Raw genomic sequence first — 25,990 nt, 5'->3', positions numbered from 1 at the left:
TAGTTTAAGAAATTAAATGAATCAAATCTTTCCATACAAAACCACAGGCAAGTCCTGTGAGAGCACCAGAGAGCCCAGAGAAGCCACTGGCTTCGTTTTGGAGTTTCCTTCCCTTAGAAGGGGAAAAGGGGGTATCTCCCTCCAGCCTCCTCCCTGGCCCTCACCATCCTCAGCAGAACAGCAGCTCCAGACTGCTCACACCTAACACAGGGGCACTCCCTGGGCTCTCTAAGGCAGGTCAGACCCTGAAGGAACCCCACTTCAAGGCAGCACTAACTTCAATACCGCTGAAGTCTAAATGTACAATAACTGTTCAGCATGACTCTAACACGAGACGAATTGTTACTTCTGAAGATTTCCAAGCACCACTGGGCTGAAAAGCGCAGGAAATGCACATACCTGATGGTGATCTCTGCTTCATCCCACTGCACCTTGGCAGAGGTGCTGCCTTCCTTGACCACCCCCAGCAGGGTGGCGTGCCGGCCAGTTTGCTTGTGCACGCAGCGCCCTCCGACCCTGAGCCCGGCGTCCACCCCTCCGATGACGGCCAGCACGGGCCACACCTCCGCACACAGCATCTTCAGCTGCAGCTCCGACAGCTCGGCCAGGCCGTGCCGCCCGTGCTTGCCTTTCTCCTCCTCCTTGTTCTCCTTCTCCTCTCTCACCTCGCTCTCTTCCCGGCTTTGAACCGAGCGGCTTTTCTTGAGCTTTTGCCCTGCTTCTTTAAGGCAGGTTTTGATTTTGTTCAGCCTTTCCATCATCTTTTTGTTGATGCAGTGTGTCCAGCGGTCTGTGCGGTGCAGGATACGGATCAGCTGGATGGTGGCCTCTGCCAGCACTGCAGCCACGGGACTGCAGATGGGGTCCCCAGGCAGCAGGTCTCTGGGCGTCCCTCGCATCTGCATGTCGCAGATTTTCACCTGCGCGTTGGAAGGAATGGTGTCAAAGTTGTCTTCTCAACATACCTGAATAAGCTCTTTTCATAAATACAGGAGTCTTCTGAATAGAAATAATTACTAGCATTGCCTCTTTTTGCTTTCCTAATCCACCTGAACGCTGATCAAAACCTCCAGCCCTTCAAACTCAAGGATGCTGAAATTACAACAGTTGATGGTTTCTCACAAAAGGCTATCTAGAAATCCTGATAGTACATTCTGCCTGGTTTCTGGGGAACTGAATTTTTCATGCAGAACATTAAGTCTGTAAATGAATTCTAAATAATAAAATACATTTTGAATTTACAGCAGATTACAATAGTTAAAACACTGTATTATCAACACAGTTTTGGTCAGAAATCCAAAACAGCACCACACAAGCTGCTCTGATGAATACTGACTTATCCCAGCCAAAATCAGCACATGCACATTTAAGTTACCTTCTCTCCTGGATTACTGCTGTAGAACATAACACAAGGGTATAACTCAGCTGCATCCACATCTTCAAAAGCTAGTTTGGGCTCCTAGTGAAAAAACCAAAACAAAAACCCCTCCAACTCAGAACAACTTAACGAGCAAAAATATGAAACATGAAAAAGTTGTGTCTGTATTATAAAGGTTTTAAGTACAGAAACTATCATGAGTTTTAACCACCACCATGCCTATCCATGTCATATTACTGATGCAATTAAAAAAAAACAATTGATGTTAAATACCTCTCCGTTTTTCCCAAAGGAAATGGTTCTTGCTTCCATATCCAACACACACGTGATAAAATCTCCTTGGGTGAAGCTGGACAGGGTCAAAGTCTGCTCTCCATTGTGGTAGAGGTTGCCACTGTAGGCTCTGTAGAGCCACATATCCGAGGTGGTGCGATGGTTGAAGTCATGGACCGGCCAGCGGGAAACCCCCACACATGTGCCCTCATTGCCTCGATTCTCCTTCACAATGTAGAACTGGCAGGCAAAACAAACAGGGAAAAAATGCAAGAATATGCACTTGAACACACTGAAGCAACGAAAATTTTCCTTGCTCATCGGTATGTATACTTCTGTTTCTCTCAGAAGCTTTTAATAATAAAAATATTATAAGTTTATAAGGTGAAATCATGCTCCAGTTCTAAAATGACATCTTGGGTATAAGGTCAGTCACTGACAAGTCATTTAAGCTTAATGTACTAGTAATGAAGAAAACTATATGTAAATACACAAAGAAGTTGGGGGGGGGCGTTTCTGGACTCAAAACACACACACACACAAGTTGGGCTACAAGTGCTAAAATAATATTACAGAAAGAAATAAGTTTTTCATCTCATGTTCACAGATTCAAGTGGGGAAAAAAAGTACAAGTGTTATGCTCAAATGCAGTACTAACAAGGATCACAAGTGTGTATGTATCTGTATTCCTAAAAAATTAAAATCACTCCAGATGGTGTATTAAAACACTGTTCTTGCCAGTCAGGCTGATGTGTCTTTTTGCAAGAAAACAATGTTTTGTGAAGTGTTTTTCTACAGAAAAAAAAATTCAAAATATACATATTTCAGCAGGTAACTTTTGCAAAACCAGGCACACTCGTGCTGACTGTGGATCTTAGGGACAAGTACCATCACCCTCTACAAACACACAACACACACTGACACTCTCCAACCTGTGTACTGAAATACCCAAATAGCAGCACTCAAAAGCAGCCACAAACTCTTCCCTTTGGACTGAAAAATCATAAAATCATAGAATGATTTAGATTGGAGAAGGTCCTTAAGATCAGAGTCCAACCATAAACGTAACACTGCCATTTACTCAAGGGTGTTGTCATAAGGGAAAAAACACCTGCTGTTAACAAATCATAGCATATTTCCAAATCCAAGTGAGAGAAGTTAAGAAATGCACTTTTGTGCAACCCACCTTCCACTGGTAACACCCAGAAGTGACTCCAGTGGATGCTAAACCATATCCTTTGCCTCCACTTCCATGAGTCAGAATCTGCCCATTCTCCACTATGCAGCACTGAGCTTTCTCAGGATCAAAGGACACCTCTTGTATGGGAAGATTCTCATCCTCATCTTCAGACTCTCCTTGCTTCTACCAAAAACAGGACAAAACACTTGTGGTCAATGTGATTCAGGAGCATTCAGTCACGAGACAAAGTACAAGCATCGTTACCTGCAGCTTCATTTCCTGCTCTTTCTCCTTGATTTGGATAGCATGTTTGGCCTGAGCTATTGGAGTCTCCCACATGCAGTCAGACAGAAGTGAGAACAATCTCTCAACAACCTGGTGTATTGGAACAGAATTCAGATCATTTTAACTCCCAGATGAGGACAAGGAGCATTATATTGTTTTACTTTACAAACGTCTAAATATTTAGTGCTCTTGGATTAACAAAAATCTACATTGAGCCTCACTAGACTGGATTTTGAACAAACTTAGGAAATGTTCATAAGTTTAATGAGACTTCTAGAAGAAAGAGGTGTAAAGGTTTATAACAAAATATAAAGACCTGAGCCATCTGATCATCTTCAACGCCAGATTCACACGCAGGTAACACAGCTTCCAGCACGTGAAGCGCCAGCAGTCTGGTCCTCAGGTTGCCAACCAAGGGAACTCCTGAAGATGGAACAACAGGTCAATAACCTGGAAGAGTCCTCTGCATCAGGCCTGCACCTGGCTACACCCTACCAGTGCCCCAAAGTGTAACTCCTGTGCACATCTACTCCAGCTAGTTCTGATTGTTCCCTGTGTACCACGTTCTAACAGGGCTTCATTGCTGGAACTGCCCCACGGAAACGCAAGTACCCACTGAGCACGTTTTGACCAGGTCATACCTGAGCAACACTTCTGAGAAGCAATGTTCAGGAGTACTTCTGTCCACTTGGGAGATGCCATTTTGGACTGAATTGCTTTTGAAGACACGACTCTACGCAGGAAAACAAGGAAGTCTCCCAGGTGCAGTTCTGCTGCGTGTTGCTTTCGCAGGGCAGCTAGGAAGGGAAACGAAAAATTTTCATTACATCTTAATATTGCAACTCAACTGGCAGTCCTGCTACTGTTCTGTAGGTAAAAATGCAATGCTCAGTTATTCCATGGTGGCTGGCTGACAGGTGCCCACCAAGCTGTGCTCTCACTTCTGCTCCTCAGCAAGACAGTGACAGAAAATAAGACTAAAAGTTCATGCCTCAAGGCAAAGGAGCAAGACAGCCATTTTTTTACCCTCATGGGCAAATAAGACTCACTTTGGGGAAGAATAATTTAATTTATTGCCAATGAAAAGTGGAGGAGGACAAAATTAAAACATCTTCCATGCAACCACCCCTTCTCATAAGGCTGAACATCACTCCCAGCTCTCCTGCCTCCCCACCCAGTAGGGCAGTCAGGCAAAGTGGTTTTGATGCAAAACACTGAACTTCTTCCCACACTGATAGGTATTCCAAGGAAGTTCTAACATGAAAATGTCTCTGGAAAGACCTCATATCCTATTTTGTGATTAATTACCTTATAAATAATGCGATGGCTGATGAATTAACAAGTGAAGACCATTATAAGCACAAACAAAAACATATGTACACCTAAAACCAAGCTACAATTGATAATTCTTCAAACCCATAATTTCCACAGAAAATAAGAGTGTTCATTAAGGACTGCAAACAATGTGAAGATTTTAATATTTCAGAAAATCTTTTCCTGCAGATTTTTTCATATCACAGAGTAGTGTCACCCTCTTGCCATTCACTCAAACTGCAAAACTGCTTAAATACAACAATTTCCTGAATAAAGCTACACTTATTTGTAGTTTGAAATCCAGATAAATTCCTATGACCACATATACGAAAAACACTACCACCAAATCATTGTTCAAGGGAAACTATACTCTCTTCCTAATTCCAAACCAGAAGGAGCAATTCTTATTCTCAGCCTGCTAGCATCCTTACATCACTTTATGCATCAATTCTTTATAAATCTGAGCAGAGCACTAAATTATTTGATGACTCGAATCTAATTTACAGAGTTAAAAATGACCCAACAAAAATCAAAACACAGTAGAGCTGATGAGGACTTGATGAGCATTCAGTGGCTTCTTCTATTATGCTTTCTGGTATTTTAGAACTGTAACAGAAATTATGCAAAATATTTACCTCTGAAGTCTCTCTTCTCATTATCCCCATTTGAATCTGCCTTTTTTGATTCCACTTCATCTTCCTCCCCTTCCCCTTCTCCAAAGGAAGCCATAAGCATCACACCAGCTTGAGATAACAAGTTCTTCAGCTGGCTGCATAATAAATCCAGCAAAGACTGGACCACCTTTGGGCTCAGTTTATCAGCATAGGTTCTGAACAGACACACAAAAAAGTAAAAAGAAGAGTATTTGAGAGCTGATCCAAGGAACAATAATTGCAGCAGGTTACTTTTCCCCACCCTCCACCATAGGCTTGGATTATTACTTTTTTCAACCCTTTTAAAACACATTAAAACTAATATCTAATTAAACTAAAACTGTCTAAGCTTTGGAGTCAAAGGATACATTTGCAGTACTTCCTAGAGGAAAAAGAATGACTTTGTTAATTAATCATAATTCCACTGCAACTTCCAAGGATGAGGTGTTGTTTCCACAGTTTGGGGTATTTTTTTGGTTTAGGGTTACTGGAGTTTTTGATGTAAGGCATTTGGCAGGTAAATGCAATGTGTTGTTTGAACACTGACACGAAGATGCATGTACAGAATATCAAATAATAGTCTTGCCCCAAATAGAAAATTCTTTCTCCACTGGTGTGTACTGAGTTAAACTAAATATTTAAGTATTGATAGGACTTTGCATTCTGTTCCATGGTCTAGCAGAGGCCACTGTTCCTCAGCAAATTATTTCATATTCTGAAAAGCAGCACAGTGCACTGCTCTGAAGAACTCCTACCATGTTATTGGTATTGCCTTTACACACCAACAGAAAGTCTTACCACATCAACTGAGCACATCTACACACAAAGCTGAACTAGCAAAATGGGGACTACTGAAATACAGTGTTCACAGACCACAGAGTTGTAACTATTCTGGTCCAAACACTCACTATTTAAATATACTTATAAGCCTTATGTGCATCTTTCCTATGAATAATGTGACTACTCTTTTTGTTCTGCCCTTCACTCACATACTCCAGAGCAACATTCATTGAGCTAAAGAAAGGTTATTTTTAAAGGGTGCTGAAGAGCTTAACAATTAAGTTTTCCAAAAGCAAGGGACCATCTGACACTCACCCCGTGGTGATGGCGAGGATCTGCAGGAGCCTCGTGCTGGCTACTTTCAGAGCTGTGCTGAGCTGAGAGATGCCAGTTTTGGGCAGCAGCTGCAGAGGCTGCCCCAGCATGGTGTCTGTGCCACACAGCTGGGACAGCACGTTCAGCAGCCCAGTGGAAATGGCCAGGGACACGTCAACGGGCTGGTAGTGCACGCTGAGAGCAAAGACCGTCACCAAGAGAAGGCGCTGCTGTGCCTCTGGGGTTAAAAGAGTTGTTTCTAATTAATTACTGCTTAGAGTAAGAACCCTAAGACAGAAGAACAGCAAATTATTTTTTAAATACAATTTAATGAATTAAATTATCAAGGAAAGAGCGAGTCTTTGTCAGATACTTTGAGGGAGTCTTTCTGATGTACCACTGTAGTCCCTTTAACCCAGTGTAACTCTCTGTCAAGGCTGCCCCAGGAAGAATATCATGCAGATCTAGTTTGTGATGTAAATGTTCTGAGGTTAAATCTCAAACCAGATACTTCTCTCTAGAGAAGGATAACTGGGTGAAATATTTCATTTTCTACGTGTACTTCACATGGATTCTCAAGAAATTTCTTTCAGTTCCATTTTAATTGTAAGTGAAACAGCAAAACAATTCAGGTAAGAATGCCCATTGGGTTCCACCAACACATTCAAATTCCAGAGCTCTCTGCAGTGCTGAAGCTATTGGTCAGTGCATGTACAAAGGCACAAAGAGGTGCAGAGTTCAGCTATCCCTGAAGCACGTGGCAATATCTGGATATAGGACAGGACAAAGGGCTTTCCAAAGAAGCAAGGTGCCCTGACCCTCAGGTTTGGGTTTAAAGAAAGCTCACTTCAACAAAGGAAGAGACTGGAGATTTCTCACCTCTTCCAAAAAATTGCTTTCTTATCCCTGAGAAACCTAAAAATCACTTTGAAGCCCCAAAGTCACAGGTGACTGTGGAAGATTGTGGTATGTGGAACAGAAAGGCTGAGAAGGCTTAAAATAAGAAGGTCTAAGTAACACTTGAGGAAAATGAAGACAGAAGAAGGTTAAAAAGTTTCTCTCTCATGAAAAGAAGTCAGATAATTCAGTGAATCCTGGTCACTAATACCAAAGGCTGCTTTGGTAAATGCACAAGCTGTTGTACTGTATAGCAGAGGACATATTTTGCAAATTTGGTTTCACTTACCTATGTGATGCTTATTAGCTTGCAGGGCTCTTTCTAAAGTAGCAGATAACTGCTGGTAGATTTTGTGCACAGCCACCTGGATTTCAATTTGAATACTTCTCTTGGCTGCTCTGATACCATCCTGGGCCAAATAAAGAAATATTAGAAGGACTGATGCATTTTTATCACTCAGTTATTGAAACAGCAGAAACTCCTGAAGTACATACCTGGTAGTGATGCAACCTTACACTCTCTCCTTTGGCACCTGCATGTCCCACAGTGCCCAAACCAAAGCAGCCAGCAAGGAACTGGAGTCTAACAGAAGTAAGCAATGAAGAAGACTGAAATCCTGGGACTTGACGGCTCCCCATCAGTGGCACACTGCCTTTTTCCTCCATCCCTGACAGAAGCACCAAAATCTGATGAAGGGCTTCCAGACGAAGCTAAAAAATAAAGGCAGGCAAAAGGCAATATTTATTAAGTAGCCAATATCCCTAGAAACTGAAATTGGATCATCTCCAACTCTAAGCAAGGATGAAGGAGGCAGCTGCTTTCTTCTTGACACAATTTTTTTTAAAAGGGCAATACTTTCAGTTTTGTTTTAGAGTTTATTTACAAAAAGTTCCCAGTTCCAGTGAAGATACTTAACAGAAAAGAAAGAAAAATGTAATTAATAGTTGGAATTAGGACAATGTTTCAAGAAAAAAAAAAATCCCTAAAAGGAGTATAATGTCTAAAGAACAAGAAGAGTTGTTAAACTGAGATCTACCTCAGCCCTCAGCTGCTGCTGCTCCATTGCAATGATTGATGCCTGTGGGCTGGTGGACATGCTCTCCTCTGGCTCCTTAAATCCTGGGGAGTTCCCCACGTCTCCACTCACAAAGCTGACAACATTTTCAATCAAAGTATGAACCCCGAGGGATCTTGAGAGATCGAAGTCGGACTCCACGAACGAGTAGGAGGACGTGTACAACCAGTCCCTGCTGTGCTTCAGTCGGACCCAGGAGTCACTCAGAGATTCCACCTGGCTGTGAATTGCTCCTAAAGACACACACAGGGAAGTCTCTCAATTCCCACTCACCAGGTAACACATTCTGGCAGTAGGTAAAGACTGAACTGCTGCTATTCATACAGGTGGAAAATGAATATTCATGTTAATTATACCATGCATTAAAGCAACTTAGAGCAAAACACTTGATTTAAATTTACAGCAATTTCCCTAAAGAAAAGGCTGTATTTCTTTTCTATGTTAAGCAGTATTGCAACATGGTGCCAAGTGAGAAAACAAAAAGGCAAAAGCCACTCAAACTGCTCAGCTTAAAGCTAGAACACTGAATAAAATGCTCTGCAGCTAAATGACAAAATAGTAAAGAAAAGATTTGCTAAAACAGAAATTATGCACTTGGATATTTATTATATAGAGCAAGAATAGTTTTGGTTTTAATCAAGCCACTGTATTTCATGGTTTGGAAAAAGCAATGTTATTTTGGATGAAATATTTACAGAAATCATGATTGCAGGTGGAACAGAAAGTATTTTAGACTAACAGAGAACATTTACTTTGACTCAAGAGAGACACATGTATATTAAATACTATCTCCAGCAAGTACTAGATCTGTATATTTGTCAGCTGGCCATTTCACAAGTCTATTTTCCAGTGTTTCCTCTGTCAATACACTGAAACTTTACCACCATCACTAACAAATAGCCTCCAAATGAGCACCAGCCATCAGTCTGCAGCACTGGTTGGACCTCATTTCCAAAAGAGTTTTGCTGAACCCACACCCTGGCACCAATGAGGGCCATGTCACTCAGGCCATAAGTTCATTAGCAGCCAACCCATGGACAGCAGGCAGTATTTTATTTTTGTAAATGCTCTTGGCCAACTTGGACCTGTGCAAGGTGTTCCAAGAGGGCAGACCCTGCTCAGAAGAACTTTCCCTCTGTGAAGACAGGAAGTGTAAGGAGACCTTTGTGGTAACCTAATCTATGTTTAAAGTCACTTTGAAATTTTAGCTCGGATTATCTTAAATAATCTATGAATAATTTTTAAATATTAATCTATTAATCTATCTTATGCACAATGAGTTGCAGATAAAATTTGGAGAATCACAACCCATTCAAAGGGCTCATACAAATCTGTATTACTTTGGGTTTTAAAAATCTTTCTGCAGGGTATCAGCCTCAAACATTACTAAAAGAGCCATTTTCAGGAAGAAGTCCCACAAATTCACAGCAATCCATCTGTTCAACGCTTTCTTTCCTCAGTAAGGCTGAGTTCCAAGGGCAACAGCTGGATCCTCATTTCTGGACCTCCTGTCTACCTGCAGCAGCTGCTCAGAGGGACAAGGAAAGACAGACACACAGGTTGGAACTCAGGATAACTCTCCTGGCAACCACTGACGTCATTTCTTTGCTGAAGTAAAGGCAGTATGCTGTTATTCTGCCAACAAGGTTGCACCTGCAGCTCACAATTTGCATCACTACACAACTTACAAATTCAAAATACTGTGCAATTCTGCTTCTCTTTTGTAAACTAGGTAGCAAATCCCCACTTAGTTGCCAAAAATTTAATTGTCAGGGCTATGAATTAGGAAAAACAGCTGACATTCCATTTCCTTTTCTGTAAACAGTGTTTATGTGCATTTGCAAGGTATCCCTTACACTTGCTACTAAACAATTGCAATGGCTTCAGAAAGAACCATCACAGTACTTAGGTCATACAAGGTGTTTGACAAAAATATACAGCCTCAAATTTATTTGGGATAATGCAAAGATTAAGCTTAAACACTACTTTTCAAAGTGCAATCTAATTTCCTAATCTCTGCTGCTTTATGTAACACAGCAACACCACCTGGTTTACAGAGAACAACCTATTTTGTCAAGTTTACTATGAAAAAAATTTACAGAAATTCTGTTACTCCATTTTACAATTTATATCTGGCAACAGTATTTAAAACAACAGCAAAGACAGATACCACCTTACCCTAATCTTAACATTAATTCTTAGAGTAGTTGTTTTAAAGCCCTCCTTTAAAATCTAAGTTATATGGGGAAGCGACAGGTGAGAAACATAAGATAAATGACAAAGAGTAGAATAAATGGGGGCTAAAATACTTAGTTTCATGTGGGAAGCAGTTTCCTGGCATATGAATGGTGACCAGAGCCCAAGGGAGAGGAGAAACAAAGCTTCAGGTTACCCCCAGGAAGCACAGCTAAATCACTGCCAAGCCCACAAAATGTTGCCCACACAGCAACACCAAAAAGCCCCCTCAGGCCCTGCAGCCTTTGAGGAGCAGGAGAGCCCAAAGTGCCTTCAGCTTCCTCCCCTCCACCTGCCCTGCTAGGAAGCACAGCACAGAGCCAAAGCATTTGTAAAGACACAAAAAGCAATTCCAGTGTCTTGAATCATAAAGGAGACCTTTCAAGGAGAACACCAGAAGAAAATTTAGTTTTGATAGGCAACGAATCTTATAAGAAAGAACCCCCACCATGTATTAATAAAAACCTAAATTATTTCATATTTGAAGTAAGATTAGATCTTAGCTAGCCATTTTAGTATGAAATGCAAGAATCTTTAAATGTAAGACTAATTTAAAATTGCTTCAAATTTGGACAAAGTCCAACAATTATGAGATACAGGTTAAATGTAAGACAACAGAAGTTATAATTGAAAGTGTAGAGTTTAAACACAAAGATATCAGAAATTTAAGGGCATACTTCAGAAGCAAAACCACTTAGGAATCAGAGCACGCAGATCTAAAACAAAGTAATTTTTTTCTCTTGAATATGTCAAATATCAATAGAAAAATCAAATGTATGGCTGAATATTGGAGCTTAGCTTGATTCTGTGCAATATTCATCACACAGAATTGATTGCAGTGCAGCACTTCCAAAGCCTCTACAATCACATGACCAGAGCTGTGCAGAGGCAGAAACTTTAAGCTTACAGTGAAAATAAAAAAAGTTTACTTGTCCTTATAAGCCAGCTTGTAATAATGAGTTTTCTACATGAATGTGGCACAGCTGCAATGCACGCTCCAGAAAACAAAAAATATGTAGGGAAGCTATAGAGACAAAAAATAAACATGCCATCAGTTACTTGCTTGAAGCTCTTCTTTTTTCTGGGGCTCAACTGGCCAAAAAGGAGTAAATACACTACACCACACAAGAATCAGAAGACAAAAGCAGACATTTGAAACAGAAGGTAACACACTCATAAAACCTCTTCCTCATATTATTCTTAGACTTCAATGATCAGTCTCAATCAATACAATAATATGTCAAGCAGCAAAGTATGTGGAAAAAAATACTTACTCTTGTTTTGAATTAGTATTGCCTAGATAACAAACTTTCTACGTTCTCCACCTTCTTGCCAAGGAAACAAAACTAATCCCATGAACATCCCTTGTATCATCCACCCAGATGTGTCTAAATCCCTTACTCAAACTCCAGCTGCCCTTTTCCCAGCTCAGAACTCATTACTGCAGGAACACTACATCATTTCAATTGAAGCTGGATTTCATTGAAGTTGCTGCTTTTTTTGGAGTAACACTGTGTCAGTGGCACAGAACAGTGACACAAGCACACTGGAATTCACTGAATTTAGATGTATGTGATGAAAACCCCTGAGTGGAGGAGTCCCACTGATGTGTCTGGAATCGTGATTTCACTGCTGACCACGCAGCCCTTACTGGTAACTCCCTAAAGCTGTGCACAGCCTCCCACAGGTACTGTGCACAACAGGTATCACTTCTGGGTGACAAAAACACCCCTGGGTCTGCAAAAGTGAAAGAGATTAATCTAAGCAACAAAAAATAGAAAGGTTTATATACAAAGGGAAAACAACGTCTTCACCCCTTACTGCAAAATCACTGGAAAAGACTTTTCCTTCCATAACTACAGAAAAAGTCTACTAATTCAGAAATAACTAAATGCCAAGGAACAAGAAACTCAAAGGATCCTCAGGCTGAAGTAGGAATACCCCAGTCCTGTTTCTGAATAGACAGAAAGAATGAAGAAGGCAATTTAAACAAAGATTGGACTGAGTGGCTGAGATGTTAATTGAATAAAAAGAGAATGCTTTTCCTTCCATACTCGTCTGCAAGACCACAGGAACTCACAGGATTAGCAGTCTTTGTACTGCCAATACTGTAATTTATGAAAGGGAACAGCTTTCACACCATAAAAATCAGGTTATAACCAAGAGTGAGATTCAATTAGCAAGGAAATGTGACCTGAATTGTGAACAATGAGCTGTTGCATTCCACAAACAGAAGTTCTCAAATAAGCCAACCCACTCCAGGGGGAATTACTCTCTTGCCTGTAACAAACCAACCACTCACCAATACCCTGTAATTTTGACAAATTTGCAAGGATCAAGCACTCTGCATGGAATATAGCTGAGGATAAACCAGCCCTACAAAACCTCAGCTGGAAACATGTGTGGTTGCAGTTCTGTAACATTTAATGTGGTTGCATTTCAGTACATTTGTTGAGAAGAGATGGGAGGAACCTCACACCCACATATGAAAGAAACTTTTTTAGTCAAAATTCTCTTTGAAGTCTTCAAAATAGCACAGCCTACAGGAAAAAAGCAGTAGTGATAGAAGGAAAAAAAACTTGCTTTCCAATTGGCTCTGCTTGTCAGCTTCCTTCAGCTTATGCAGACACTGAAGAGAACAAACATCTCAAGGGCTGCTGCAAACTTGAGTAAAGAATTATTTTAAAAACCACAGGTAAAAGGAAACGTGATCAAATATTTTAAATTATAAACTTCAGCAGAAAGAAATGAGAAGTGGTTCCTTTGGATTTTCTGTAAGACTCTACTCGTTCTTTCTCCCCCAAACACTGCCAACTCTACATTCAATCCAACAAAAATTTGAAGAGTTCAGCTACAAGTCCCCTAAAGCAACACTGGTTACTGCTGCTGTTTTGTAGGATTTAAGTTAACTGCAATTTGAGAAGTGTTTCCCACATACACTTCTGTTGTAATGCATGACTATTCTCTGCACTCAAAATAGACACATACTTCAGCATCTATATGACAAGTTTCCTTCCTCTCCTTGTCATTTAGAGGGACACAAAATCTTCCACATCCTCCACTCAAAAGCAGATCAGAAGTAGGAGTACAAGGTACAATCATAAATACAGAAAGAACATGTCAAAAAAACCCCAAACTAAAAATAAAAATATGCTGCCTGTTTCTCACAAAAATATCTATTGGTTGCTTCAGGTGGATCTGACTTTGGTGGCACTTAAAAATCCACTTGGAGAACATCGTGAGAAACAATGCTGGAGTCTTCTGTGGGTCATTTCTGCCACAGTGGTTTACTTGCCATAAACAGGAAACTGGGCTTTTTCATCACTTCAATTTTGAACAAATGTAGCAAATTCAAATGCAGATGAAGTCTTCAATTCCTTCTGGGGGATGGAGCACAGCTGAATGTGAATGTGCTGTGAGAATTCAGATTTCTCCTGCTCCTCAAACTGAGGCAACAGTGAGCACAAACATCCCCCTTATCAGCCACAGCACATCCCAAGAACAGAGATATAACTGAAGGGGTTTCACCACTCCAACATCCATGTCTGGCACTGCACCATCCCTGGCACCTCAGTGTGCTGGAGATGTGACAAGGGGCAGGGGGACAGTCCAAACTAGCTGGAAGTTGCACCCTCACCAAACACTGGGAGATGCTTCAGCTCCAGGGGATTCACAAAACCAAACACGTCAGAAGAGATGAAAGACCTTAAACAGCCCTGAGAACAGCTCATCCACTTCTCACACAGGTGTTTGTAGATCTTTTCCTGACCTTAACAGACCTATGAGGAATTTAAATGAACCCTGGATTCCCTGGGTACCAACCCAAACTGTCCTATATATCATCCAGCACAAGCAGACCAGCTTTCATTACTGTATGCTGACCAACCCCAGTTGCCAAAACCAGACAAAAAAAAAAATCTAAGTATCATGGGAGAGCAAATAAGTCTCCCAGTACCAGAAAGAGTTACATGTTGTCACAGTGTTCAGTTTGCACATGAGCTACTTGAGCTTCTTTAGGGTCTGGACAGATCAACTGCATTCCCCCCTATCTCTCCTCAGTGGTACAAACCCAGTGTAACAGAAGTTTTAATAAAGTCTCCTCTTCCATTATTGCCCACTTCCTGAGGCTTGTGACCAAAGCAACATCAGCCTAACCAACAGCTCAGGAACCATAATCCAAAATGAATTAGTTTTAGGACACAGGAAATCAAGTGCAGAGTTCTATGTCTGATTAACAGCAAAGCTAAAAATGTTGGTTTCAGAGACTGAGAGAGGCCTTCTGACAGATCTCCTGACACTGAAAATGCCATGACACATCCTGCTGTCACAGGACAAACAGCTCTACAACATTTCTTTACTTGTTCAACTGTTTCAATTGCAAGCAAAGGAACTCCTTTCCACATTACTTAAATACTGAAATCCAGTGGGTGTGCCACTGATAGCCTGGTTTACAGTTCCAGAAGACTTGAAAAAGCAAGCAACCTCTGCTCTGCTAGAATTCTTACACAACCTAAGGGTATTAAGGCTTCTGTTATTAAGGTATAACATAACTCAATCTAATTCCTGTTTACATCTTCCCATGATTTTTACAGGTACAACAGACCTAAGTTGTGATTCTCACAGAGATTCTGCATCACCCAGACTGAAGTGGGACTTTTGGTCTCCTTGTCAACCAACACCCTTTGTTCCCTCCATACCTTCTATCAAGAAGCTCATTGAGATTCCCCAGTGTGAAGCAGCAACACAGTACAAAAGTTAAAAATCTGATTTATACTAGAGCAATAAAACCAGTGGTTGTTTGGTTCTGTAGATGTGCTGGTGTTGAAAGGATGCAAATTAAGGTGGTATTTTCTGAATACAAGTTCTCCTTATTCAAGTACATTTTATGGTAAAAGTTCATTGTTAGTACAAGTTCTACATGAACTTCTCTGCCAGTTTTTTATTCCTGAAGTCACATGAGTGAAAACAAAATGAACGCTCCTAATTCACTTAACTTCACAGAAATCCTCACTTGCTTCAAAAGGTCACAATTCTAGAAACTAAAATAAAGAGTTATAACCTAGGAAATACTAAAACAAAGCAAACAAACAGTAGGTAACAATTCTTTTACATGTTATTTTTAAATACTCAGTTTTAGGATTTGCTATGTAACTGTCAGCTGTATGTAACTGCAAACACACTTTAACTTCACAAACACCAACATTTATCTGGTCAATATTCACGAGGTAAACAAGAAAACTTACCCCTCTTTCTGTGTGATGCTGCCAAATCCAAATCAACATTTCGTCTTCCACTCTACATTAAAAGATGAACAAAAGCCTCATTTCTTTAGGTGAACATACGTGCACATAATATTTAACTTTCATCCCTCCCCCATAAAAGCGAGGAAGTTAGCAGAGCTATAATAATTTCAATTGTTTTTTTTACCTCTAGTACTTTCTCTTCAGAATGCTGAACTGACCTACTGAAACACAGCACTAAACAAATGTTTCAGATGTGTTTTCCACCTACAAGGAAATGCTGCTTTACTCACCAGTGAATAACCTTCCTCATCAGATTCTGGCTGAGACAAATCAGACTCACTCCTTGACTTAATCAGTCTGTAGCTGGAGCTGGTGTGGATTGAGCGACTCTCTGCTGTCAGACTTTCACTCCTGCTCCAGGGGCACACACATTTATGTGCACACAGAAAGAAAACACTGATATCAGACAAAAGTGAGAGTTGATAGTCAAGTTTAGCAGGTACCACAGTTTTGTTTGGGAGCAAACTATCACAGAACATCACAAGAGCACATTAAAGAGGCAAAAAGTGGCCTGATGGCTTCGGTTATGCTTATAAAGGGTATTAGTAAACTTTGTTACTTCTTCACAGCCTGACTGGTCAACTGAACAGAGGGTGACCCCAGTGAGGGATCTCTAGTGCCTTGGTGAGTATTACACAGAGTAACAAACACTCTGAGCTGAGAGCACAGGAAAACAAACACAGAGTAAGTGGGTGACAAAGCACTCAACTTATTCAAAACCCACCCATAAAATGCATCCTAAAGTTGATATGCTGGAGATGAAAGGCACTTTGACAATGACAGAGGCAGCCACCCATGCTTTAGGGACTAGATCTCCAAAAAGAGGCAAAAAGAATAAAAGGGTACTGAATATATATAATCCTCTTCTATACTCCACATCAATAACTTAATTTAAAATACCAAATAGAGTTTCTGTACACTAGAAGCATAAGAAGACTCAGACTAGTAGCATCACCTACACAATTCCTGTGCTATATTCTACTTTAAACATAAAGATTGCCAGAAAAAAAGTTTCAGTGAGTCAAGTTTAGAATAAAACTGTGTTGCCAAGAATATCTCTGGTTACAAAATTTAAAATAGATGATGTAGTACTTATACTATTTAAATTAAGCTCTTTTTCCCATTCAATGAGCTGCCTGGCTTAATTTCTTTCTCTCCTATACCTAATAATAGTGTCTTACCAACGTCCATGTTAGGAATACTTATAAAAATCAAACATGAACAACACTTTTATCATAACAGGCTTTGAAACTTTTGTTTTAAACAGACACTACAATTTTTTTTGACACTACTACATAGGACATTGGTAAGGGTCAACACAAATATGGCAATAAAAAAATCCAAACACAAATTATAGGAAAAAGAAATAGGTTTTCCAAGTACCTCATGATGTTCAGACCACCTGATGGTCTGAACTATTCACCACTAAGCCCAGCTTTGAAACTTAAATAGGGTGCACACAGAATAAAACTCTGAAGTTTTAGTCAACGTGGACAAAGAAAATTGAGTAAAAACTGAGCATAACACTGCTCTAAGCAAAAGGGTTCTTCTAAAACAACTGTAAGAATCCTCAGGGGAAAGCTGAGGTTGTTCAATCAGCGATGAAGGGAGCAGAGATACACAAGGAGCAGAGCCCACCTGGTCATGAGCCCGATGCCCTCGGGGGTGGCCGGGGGCGGCTGCTGGGAGTGCCCGTCCTCCCGGCGCTTCTGCAGCTCCTCCAGGACGGGGCTCACCCCCAGGATCAACAGGGCACACCTGTGGATCACCGAGTTGCAGGCAGCAGTGTACACATCCTGGCCTTCTGTCAGATCTGTGCTGATCCTCCTTTCCTGCTGAGACTGAGGGGGTGGATCATCAAGTCTAGTCCCTGTCCCAGTGCTCATCCTATCCCGATCCCGACTGCGAGCTACTTCACGGGCTGATAGGAAACATTGAAATATTTCTGTAACATGCAACACAAAAAGAAGGTCTTAACTTCTAGACAAAGCTACAGAGAATAAAATATTCATCTACATCTCAGGCCAAAAACTGCCCCGCTACAAAGAACAACCAATATTTTTCCAACAGTAAAAGAATACATTAATAATACAATGCCATCAAAGAAGTAATGCAAACAGGTCAAATGAAGCATTTACACAATGTTAATTTTAAAATGAAGAGGACAATGCACTTTGACAGAACACCAAACACTCTTTCAGTGTCTTACTGCAACCCAACTCCTGTTTGGATGGCATCAAAGAGAGAGAGATTATTTCATGTTTGCCTTTTAGCAGACCTATAAAAGTAATGCTTCTGTAAATCTGTATTTCAGACTCCAGTGTATCTTCAAGTCAATACTGAAACAGTTCCAGGCTTTTATTAGCTTTGGGCAGAACAATGAAGATCTTACTAAAATTCTTAGCCTTCACTTTACTGAATTCTGCTGTTGTCTGAGGTGCCAGATTCCTCTAAAGAAGCTTTGTGAGAGATCTCCTCATCTCTGTCCAAAGACCTTAAGTTCTCTTGATTTAATAATTTTATTTTTAAAGATTCAATTCCCTTTTGGAAAGGCAGAGGTAAACCTAAATACTTCCTTCATTGGTATCAACAGTTAGAAGCAGCAAGGTATCAAGGACACCAACTGAACTCTGCATGGCAGGAGCAGATTCCTTGGAAGTCCAGTGAAATAATCATCATCTTCCTACTTATTTGTGCATGTAACACTACTGACTTTCTGGACATTGGTAAGGGTCAACACAAATATGGCAATAAAAAAATCCAAACACAAATTATAGGAAAAAGAAATAGGTTTTCCAAGTACCTCATGATGTTCAGACCACCTGATGGTCTGAACTATTCACCACTAAGCCCAGCTTTGAAACTTAAATAGGGTGCACACAGAATAAAACTCTGAAGTTTTAGTCAACGTGGACAAAGAAAATTGAGTAAAAACTGAGCATAACACTGCTCTAAGCAAAAGGGTTCTTCTAAAACAACTGTAAGAATCCTCAGGGGAAAGCTGAGGTTGTTCAATCAGCGATGAAGGGAGCAGAGATACACAAGGAGCAGAGCCCACCTGGTCATGAGCCCGATGCCCTCGGGGGTGGCCGGGGGCGGCTGCTGGGAGTGCCCGTCCTCCCGGCGCTTCTGCAGCTCCTCCAGGACGGGGCTCACCCCCAGGATCAACAGGGCACACCTGTGGATCACCGAGTTGCAGGCAGCAGTGTACACATCCTGGCCTTCTGTCAGATCTGTGCTGATCCTCCTTTCCTGCTGAGACTGAGGGGGTGGATCATCAAGTCTAGTCCCTGTCCCAGTGCTCATCCTATCCCGATCCCGACTGCGAGCTACTTCACGGGCTGATAGGAAACATTGAAATATTTCTGTAACATGCAACACAAAAAGAAGGTCTTAACTTCTAGACAAAGCTACAGAGAATAAAATATTCATCTACATCTCAGGCCAAAAACTGCCCCGCTACAAAGAACAACCAATATTTTTCCAACAGTAAAAGAATACATTAATAATACAATGCCATCAAAGAAGTAATGCAAACAGGTCAAATGAAGCATTTACACAATGTTAATTTTAAAATGAAGAGGACAATGCACTTTGACAGAACACCAAACACTCTTTCAGTGTCTTACTGCAACCCAACTCCTGTTTGGATGGCATCAAAGAGAGAGAGATTATTTCATGTTTGCCTTTTAGCAGACCTATAAAAGTAATGCTTCTGTAAATCTGTATTTCAGACTCCAGTGTATCTTCAAGTCAATACTGAAACAGTTCCAGGCTTTTATTAGCTTTGGGCAGAACAATGAAGATCTTACTAAAATTCTTAGCCTTCACTTTACTGAATTCTGCTGTTGTCTGAGGTGCCAGATTCCTCTAAAGAAGCTTTGTGAGAGATCTCCTCATCTCTGTCCAAAGACCTTAAGTTCTCTTGATTTAATAATTTTATTTTTAAAGATTCAATTCCCTTTTGGAAAGGCAGAGGTAAACCTAAATACTTCCTTCATTGGTATCAACAGTTAGAAGCAGCAAGGTATCAAGGACACCAACTGAACTCTGCATGGCAGGAGCAGATTCCTTGGAAGTCCAGTGAAATAATCATCATCTTCCTACTTATTTGTGCATGTAACACTACTGACTTTCTGGATATTTCTGGACACATTTCCTTTATTGTGCCCAGAAACCCTGTCCAGGTGGAATGTGAGAACCCTACATAAAAATGCCTCCTTGGAATGCTTACTGAAGAGTCTACTGTCAAACTCTGACACTTCAGCATCAAAGCCTTTGGAAAGTCATCCTGTTGAATCATAAAAATTATTCCCTTAAAAAGAACATGAATACGATAAAACTTATTTGATGGATAAGATTGTTCCTTAAAGTGACAGTAAATATGTTCTCATTTTTCTTCTTAACAGTTCTGCATTTGCAGTTCTTTTCCTCCCTTTTATTTCCATGAAATTACCAGATTTACATCCCAAAGATTAGCATATGAGGTGCACAGGAAGCTTAATGGTCTTAGAACTTGAATTTAAATTTTTTTCTGATTGAGTGGATATAGTTGAGTTGATGCTTTCCCTTAATCTGAGGATAGAAGTGCTGACCAGCAAAATACATATTACCCAACAGATAATTTTCCAATGCAGGAAGCAGCTCTAAACAGTCCCAAGAAAGCAAAGCTTGAAAACATGCAGTTACAACAGAGGTTTTGGAATACTTTAGAAGATAATTAATCCTACAAAACTTGGAGGAAAAGCATCCCACCAACACAATTTATCTGCAGAAAAAACCTGGTGGTCTTGATAGCAGCACATCATGGTCACCATTTCTCTGGCTTATTTGCCCTCTTCATTCTATCCTCAAGCCTGTGTTTGCCATGCAAATGCAAACCAGACACTTTTTCCCAATACTATTAAATCTGAAACAACAAATGTACTACGTGTATCAGATTTGCTGTGCTGCATCTGCACAGTAACTGTGAAGACTTCTGGGAGAACTTCCTGAGCACACCCAATGCTTTCAGAGGTGCTGAATGTCTTGCAGACATGTCAGACCCCTAACCTGAGAAAGCAAGTGGCCCAGACACATATCCCCAGTATTAATTAAGTAGGCAACATAAGCACATGGTTTTAAAGAGCATCACTAATGCTTTATAACATAGCCAAAAAGCCTCTTAATCCTCATGTCACATTAGAATTTTGTTGGTTAAAAATATCTTGCTTAAAAATCCTATCACAGAAACCTGAATCCAGCTTTGAGGAGTACTTTGTAATGCCAAACAGGCCCCAACCTGGAGTAATTCCATGAACATTTCCATCATCAAATCTGACCTGGCTTAATGAAATGATTCCAAGGCTGCCGCCGTGCTGGCTGCATTCCTGCAGGGCAGAATGCAATGGCACACAATCATGTAGGGCTGACAAGGACAGGCCACAGTAAAGCAATGTTAGGACATAATCCAAGCAGGGAGGAAGGAAGAAGAGGTGAGTAAGGCAGGGAAGGGGAAGAGAGAGGTACAGAGATCAGAGGCCCAGAGAACTCAGCTGGATTCAGGCATGGCAGCCAGACTAAGCTGTGGCCTGTCCAACACAGCTAAGCCATCTCCATCTAAGCTCCAGGCCTTTATGGCCCAGCACACCAGAGCCACGGTCACAGGGAAAGCCAGGCCTAAGGCTGTGCTCCAGCCAAATGCTGCCAATCAACCCCTGGCTCCAACTGATTCAGCATCACATGTACCACAAACAGACTCCTCATTATACTCTGCCCATTTTCATTTGAAAACTCCTGAAAGATTTCAACAAGACACAACGAAAATACCAGCAACAGACACGAAACCAACATTTTGTCATATTTTCTGAATACCCAGTAGAGCCTGAAGAACTGAAAGGAGATTTCCAGCCTTACCCATCTGTCTCTTGAGGATGATCTGGTCTGAATGAGTTCCATGTTCTTGCAGGCAAGCAAACGGCTCCGAACCTTGTACACGCAACGGTAAACTTCTGCCAGGGCCTTGCCAGGCTGGTACCTGCCAAAAAAGAGACCCAAGCCAGAAAAAAAAAAAAAATAAAAAAAAATCACACAAACTGCCTTTCAAGAATTCAACTGAACTTTTAAAAGCAGCTTTAAATGACTTGCCTGCTCTCACCACAAGCTTGACTAAGCAAACTCGTGTGCTTCAGAAGAGCTGCAAGAACAAATCTGGACACAGTGTCTAGGAGTGATTCATTACTTAAAGTTGCAGTATCCCAATCTGAAAAGAGAAAGGATTCATCAGAACTGGCTGTTCCCAACAAACAAAAGTATTTTCAGTGACATCATAAAAAAAATCTTCACCCCTTTAAATCCTTCAATTTAGCAGTAGTTTCAATGCTTAAGAAATGTTCACCATCACTCACTCATACACACACGTCACTTCAGACCACTGTGGGTTTGGCTGCTCAAGGTCCTTCAGTCTGATGGCCAAGGGTGTGCACACCAGAGAGCCAGCAGAGAGTCAGAGTGTACACACACACTGCCACCAGAGAGCCAGGGTGTGCACACACACTGCCACCAGAGAGCCAGGGTGTGCACACACACTGCCACCAGAGAGCCAGAGTGTACACACACTGCCAACCAGAGAGCAGGGAGCAGAAACTAAGGTGCAATCTGTCTTTCAAGTAACAATAGCAAACTGTAGCTGTTCTCTTCTGGGCACAAATGCACATGGATCTTGTTTAGAAACACACAGTAGTTGAGACTTGCTGCTCTTTTACACATGTTTGAAACCACATTCCAGCATCATTTCACAGTTTTGCTTATGATGGAAAAGCCTTATCTCCAGCAGGAAGGCCAACTGCTCAAGCTTAAAAGCACAAGCTTCACTGCTACTATTACCAAGAGATTTTCAGGTTTTGAAATGAAGGTTTAACCAGTATTTTCAGGAACTGACCCCCTAATTTCAAAAGAACTTTTCCCCATTTCGATCTTATTTTCATAATGGTTCTTTTTACTCGACTACAAAATAGCCAAACTGCCAAGCAAACCTCCACAAAGCACCATCATTTTCCACAGGGGGGGGAAAATACTGTCCCACTCCCTTAACAGTATCTTTTAATCTAAATATCTTTTTCTATTAAATGTTATCTATGAATCCTTGCAAACTGCTGTAGAAATGACAAAAGCTCACCTGGCCACACACAGTTTATCTAACATATCTGCTCCTCAGTCAGCTTGCACTGTGAAGAGCAGAACCACATCAACTCCTGAAGAGCCCAGCTCCACAGCCAAAATTACACATATCAGCCCACTCATCTCAGATTTTGTAAACTGATAACCAGTAGGTTTTTTAACTGGAATTCCCACTCCTGTGGAATTCTCTAAAAGAACCCTCTGTGTTGCTCTCAACAGGCCACTTGCTGTTTTCTTCATCCCGCTCAGCTTGGCCAGAGCTACAGAAAATTATCTCTGGATACTGCAGAGTTACAGTACAACAACAATATTTAGTGGAGGTCATTAAAAGGAACCTGGAAAGCTTGAGCAGGAAAACCCAGATTTTAGGTTATAAGCATGAGGAACTATTAACACTGTAAGGTCAGCCTCCCAGAGACTTGACAAACAAAGGGTGACTTCATTCCATTCCCAACATATTTTGCAAGTTACTTCGCCTTTCCCCATCTCCTCCCCATTAATTTTCCTTTTTAATTGTCAGTTTTACCCTGCTCTCCTCGGAAAACAGAAAAACCAACAACTGAGTAAGCAAACAAGAGTTTCTTCTTACCAGGTCAGGGGGAAAAACAACACTGAACTACATGTTTGACAAACACTGAAATCAACTTCAAAAGAAAGAGAAACAGCAGAAGAGAGATTGTGGAACATAACAATAAATTATTTTTCCTTTTGCAGAATTAAAACTTGTTGCCAACCAAAATCCAGGACTGTCCTAGGAGTGTAGTTGAGGCATGTAATATATGTAATATGCTTTTAACACACATACATTTTCAACACCTTACCTTTACTAACAGCATAGTCTTGCATACTGATCCAGAGGCTCCTGGCTGGCTCTTTTGTACAACCCAAGGCCAAATCAACATAGACTGTAATCTCAGGTCTCAGCTTATAGTCAAAGGGCTTCTGCTCCTCGTTTCCAGACAGGGCCACTTCTAACAAGGAGCTCATGCATTTGTCTGACAGAAGGGAAATACCCAAGAAATTAAACTCTGCAAATGTTGAGGATTATATACATCTACCTAAAAGCACTCTACACTTAGCTAAAAAAAAAATAAAAAAATCAAGACATCTCATTGTCCTACAACAAATTTACATTAGACAGGAAAGTGACTTAAGAGTTACAATTTACATAAAATCTATGGAGATTTAGAAACATTCTCCAGCTCCGCTTCAATAGCATAAATCTGTATCATTAAGTCCACCTGAACTGCACAGCTTGCAGTTACTGTGTTTTGTAAATAAGTCTTGAAGTCTACTCAGAACCAGAGAGGATGGGAACAGAGATGTGAACTAAGGAAGAGGCCACAAAGAAGCAGAAGCAAGGGCACTGTTCAGATAGGAAGGGATGACTAGAATATTAATGCTGAGTTGTTACCAGTGCTGGTAGATCATCAAGACTGAAGTTTGTTATTAATAGTATTGTTCCTAATTAATAAAAAATTCACTTTGCAAGTAGAACGTAAGATAATATTTTCCAATAATTAATATGAAAAACTGAGCCTCTGGTGTGCCTGTTAAACACTGCTGAGCATCTAAGAGTAAAACACTTAAAATTAACTCAGTGAAGTCTGTGTTCTTTCACTGAGAAATTGCAGATTTTTTCTTCCCTGTGCATTTCCAAGACCCTTTGTAAACAACATCATACACTTAAACATCCACTTTGCAACTTTTTGCATTACTCCACAAACACACACCAACGCTGGAAGACAACCCCTGAGTGCACAGACCCGTTCAAAACATCACCAGAAATTTCCAAACGGATCACAGATATTGACAACGACCAGGAGACACTGGCATTTCACAGTTACCTAAATGAGGAATATCCATTTCCACCCCATCACTGAAGAGTGGAGTTTTGAGCCAGTAGGCTGTGTCCTGTTCCTCAGGGGACACGGGGGGGCCCTGGAGCATCCCCCCAAGGCACCTCCCAATGAGCAAGGCCACCGTCCTCTCCAGGTCAACGAGCCACACCCAGGACTGGGCAGGCTGTGGCAGGGGCACTCCAGCAGGGTCGATCAGCTCAGGGCCACCTGAAAGGATCCGTTCTCAAATCAGGCACAGTTCCAAAATCAGCAAAATTAACAGATCTTGTTCATATTTCCCTGTCAGTGGCAGATTTTCCCCTCAATCAACTGAAGGAACAGCAGGTAAGAGGCTGTTAAGAGGCCACTTAACATGGTAACTGCAGCAGCAGCACAGGCCATCACCATTCCTGGCACAGCTGCTCACGAAGGAAAGGCTCCTTCAAACTCTGCCCAAGAGTATTTTGTCCAATACACACTTCTTTGTGTTCTGATAAACATGTACAGATATAGGAAACAACTGGAAACTGCACTCAATTAAAGCAGAAAAAGTATTTCACAGCAAGGGCCATTAATACATTCAGGAAACGGAAAAGGAGATGTAGCAAGATACACAGCTTAAAAAAAAAAAGCCATCTTAAAAGGGAAAGTTAAACTTCCACTACAAAAAGGTGCCATTCTTTACTTTTCAGATGAAAAGCATGTTATTACACTCACCATGAAGAGGCCACTGTAACTCTTGATCCTCCAGAAGGGCTGCAGCAGGCAGCAGCCTGTTGAGACGATCTAGAGGTGGCAGCAGGTCCAGCAGGTAACTCAGCAAGGGCCGGGCTACCGACACTGGCAGCAGCAGCAAGGAGTTGACAATCTGGGAGAGCATACTGCCAGCAGCTGAGACATAAATCACATCTGCAGGGGGGAAAGCAAAGCTGAATTACAGTTATACAGTTATATTCCAAGCACAACAAGGCCATTTAGCAAGGCAAAGAATTGCATAAAATACCTCAGCTTTCTCAAAATGTCTCCATGGTACATCTTGAATTGATGGGTTTAACAATTCCTAATTTATTTCGTATTTTACTAACACACTTTTCAGTGATCACAAAACCAGCACTTTTTAAAAGAGAAATCTAGAATTAACAAAACTGCCTCTGTGCATTATTGTTTCAATGTCTTCTCCATTCTGTATTTTCCCTGTATGTCAAATGTTGTATTAAAAACATGAACCAGATGCTATCCCTGGGTGGACACCTAATCTCCTCTTTTGGGGGACGCTTGGGATGTCCACTTTATGCAGATACA

At 41.0% G+C, this 25,990-nt stretch overlaps 1 protein-coding gene across 1 annotated transcript in view; it reads right to left on the bottom strand.

Annotated features, from left to right (window-relative positions):
* The window catches only part of HERC1 (HECT and RLD domain containing E3 ubiquitin protein ligase family member 1), a 93,206-nt gene that overhangs the window by 38,126 nt on the left and 29,090 nt on the right, over positions 1-25,990 (bottom strand). The window contains exons 17-39 of the mRNA XM_029963143.1: positions 25,406-25,597; positions 24,695-24,916; positions 23,669-23,842; positions 21,816-21,930; positions 21,585-21,705; positions 20,971-21,058; positions 18,748-19,030; positions 18,314-18,405; positions 17,328-17,634; positions 15,920-16,040; positions 15,630-15,681; positions 8,113-8,384; positions 7,571-7,786; positions 7,365-7,485; positions 6,179-6,416; positions 5,066-5,259; positions 3,758-3,913; positions 3,433-3,539; positions 3,096-3,206; positions 2,838-3,014; positions 1,652-1,891; positions 1,376-1,459; positions 400-920 (exon numbers count right to left, since the gene is read on the bottom strand). Coding sequence (XP_029819003.1) covers positions 400-920; positions 1,376-1,459; positions 1,652-1,891; positions 2,838-3,014; positions 3,096-3,206; positions 3,433-3,539; positions 3,758-3,913; positions 5,066-5,259; positions 6,179-6,416; positions 7,365-7,485; positions 7,571-7,786; positions 8,113-8,384; positions 15,630-15,681; positions 15,920-16,040; positions 17,328-17,634; positions 18,314-18,405; positions 18,748-19,030; positions 20,971-21,058; positions 21,585-21,705; positions 21,816-21,930; positions 23,669-23,842; positions 24,695-24,916; positions 25,406-25,597 — 4,204 coding nt within the window. The remainder of the gene's footprint in view (positions 1-399; positions 921-1,375; positions 1,460-1,651; positions 1,892-2,837; positions 3,015-3,095; positions 3,207-3,432; positions 3,540-3,757; positions 3,914-5,065; positions 5,260-6,178; positions 6,417-7,364; positions 7,486-7,570; positions 7,787-8,112; positions 8,385-15,629; positions 15,682-15,919; positions 16,041-17,327; positions 17,635-18,313; positions 18,406-18,747; positions 19,031-20,970; positions 21,059-21,584; positions 21,706-21,815; positions 21,931-23,668; positions 23,843-24,694; positions 24,917-25,405; positions 25,598-25,990) is intronic.

Source organism: Manacus vitellinus, unplaced genomic scaffold, assembly GCF_001715985.3.
Source record: "Manacus vitellinus isolate BGI_N305 unplaced genomic scaffold, ASM171598v3 scaffold_53_pilon, whole genome shotgun sequence".
Lineage (NCBI taxonomy): Eukaryota > Metazoa > Chordata > Aves > Passeriformes > Pipridae > Manacus > Manacus vitellinus.
This window is presented reverse-complemented; position numbering and strand designations above follow the sequence as displayed.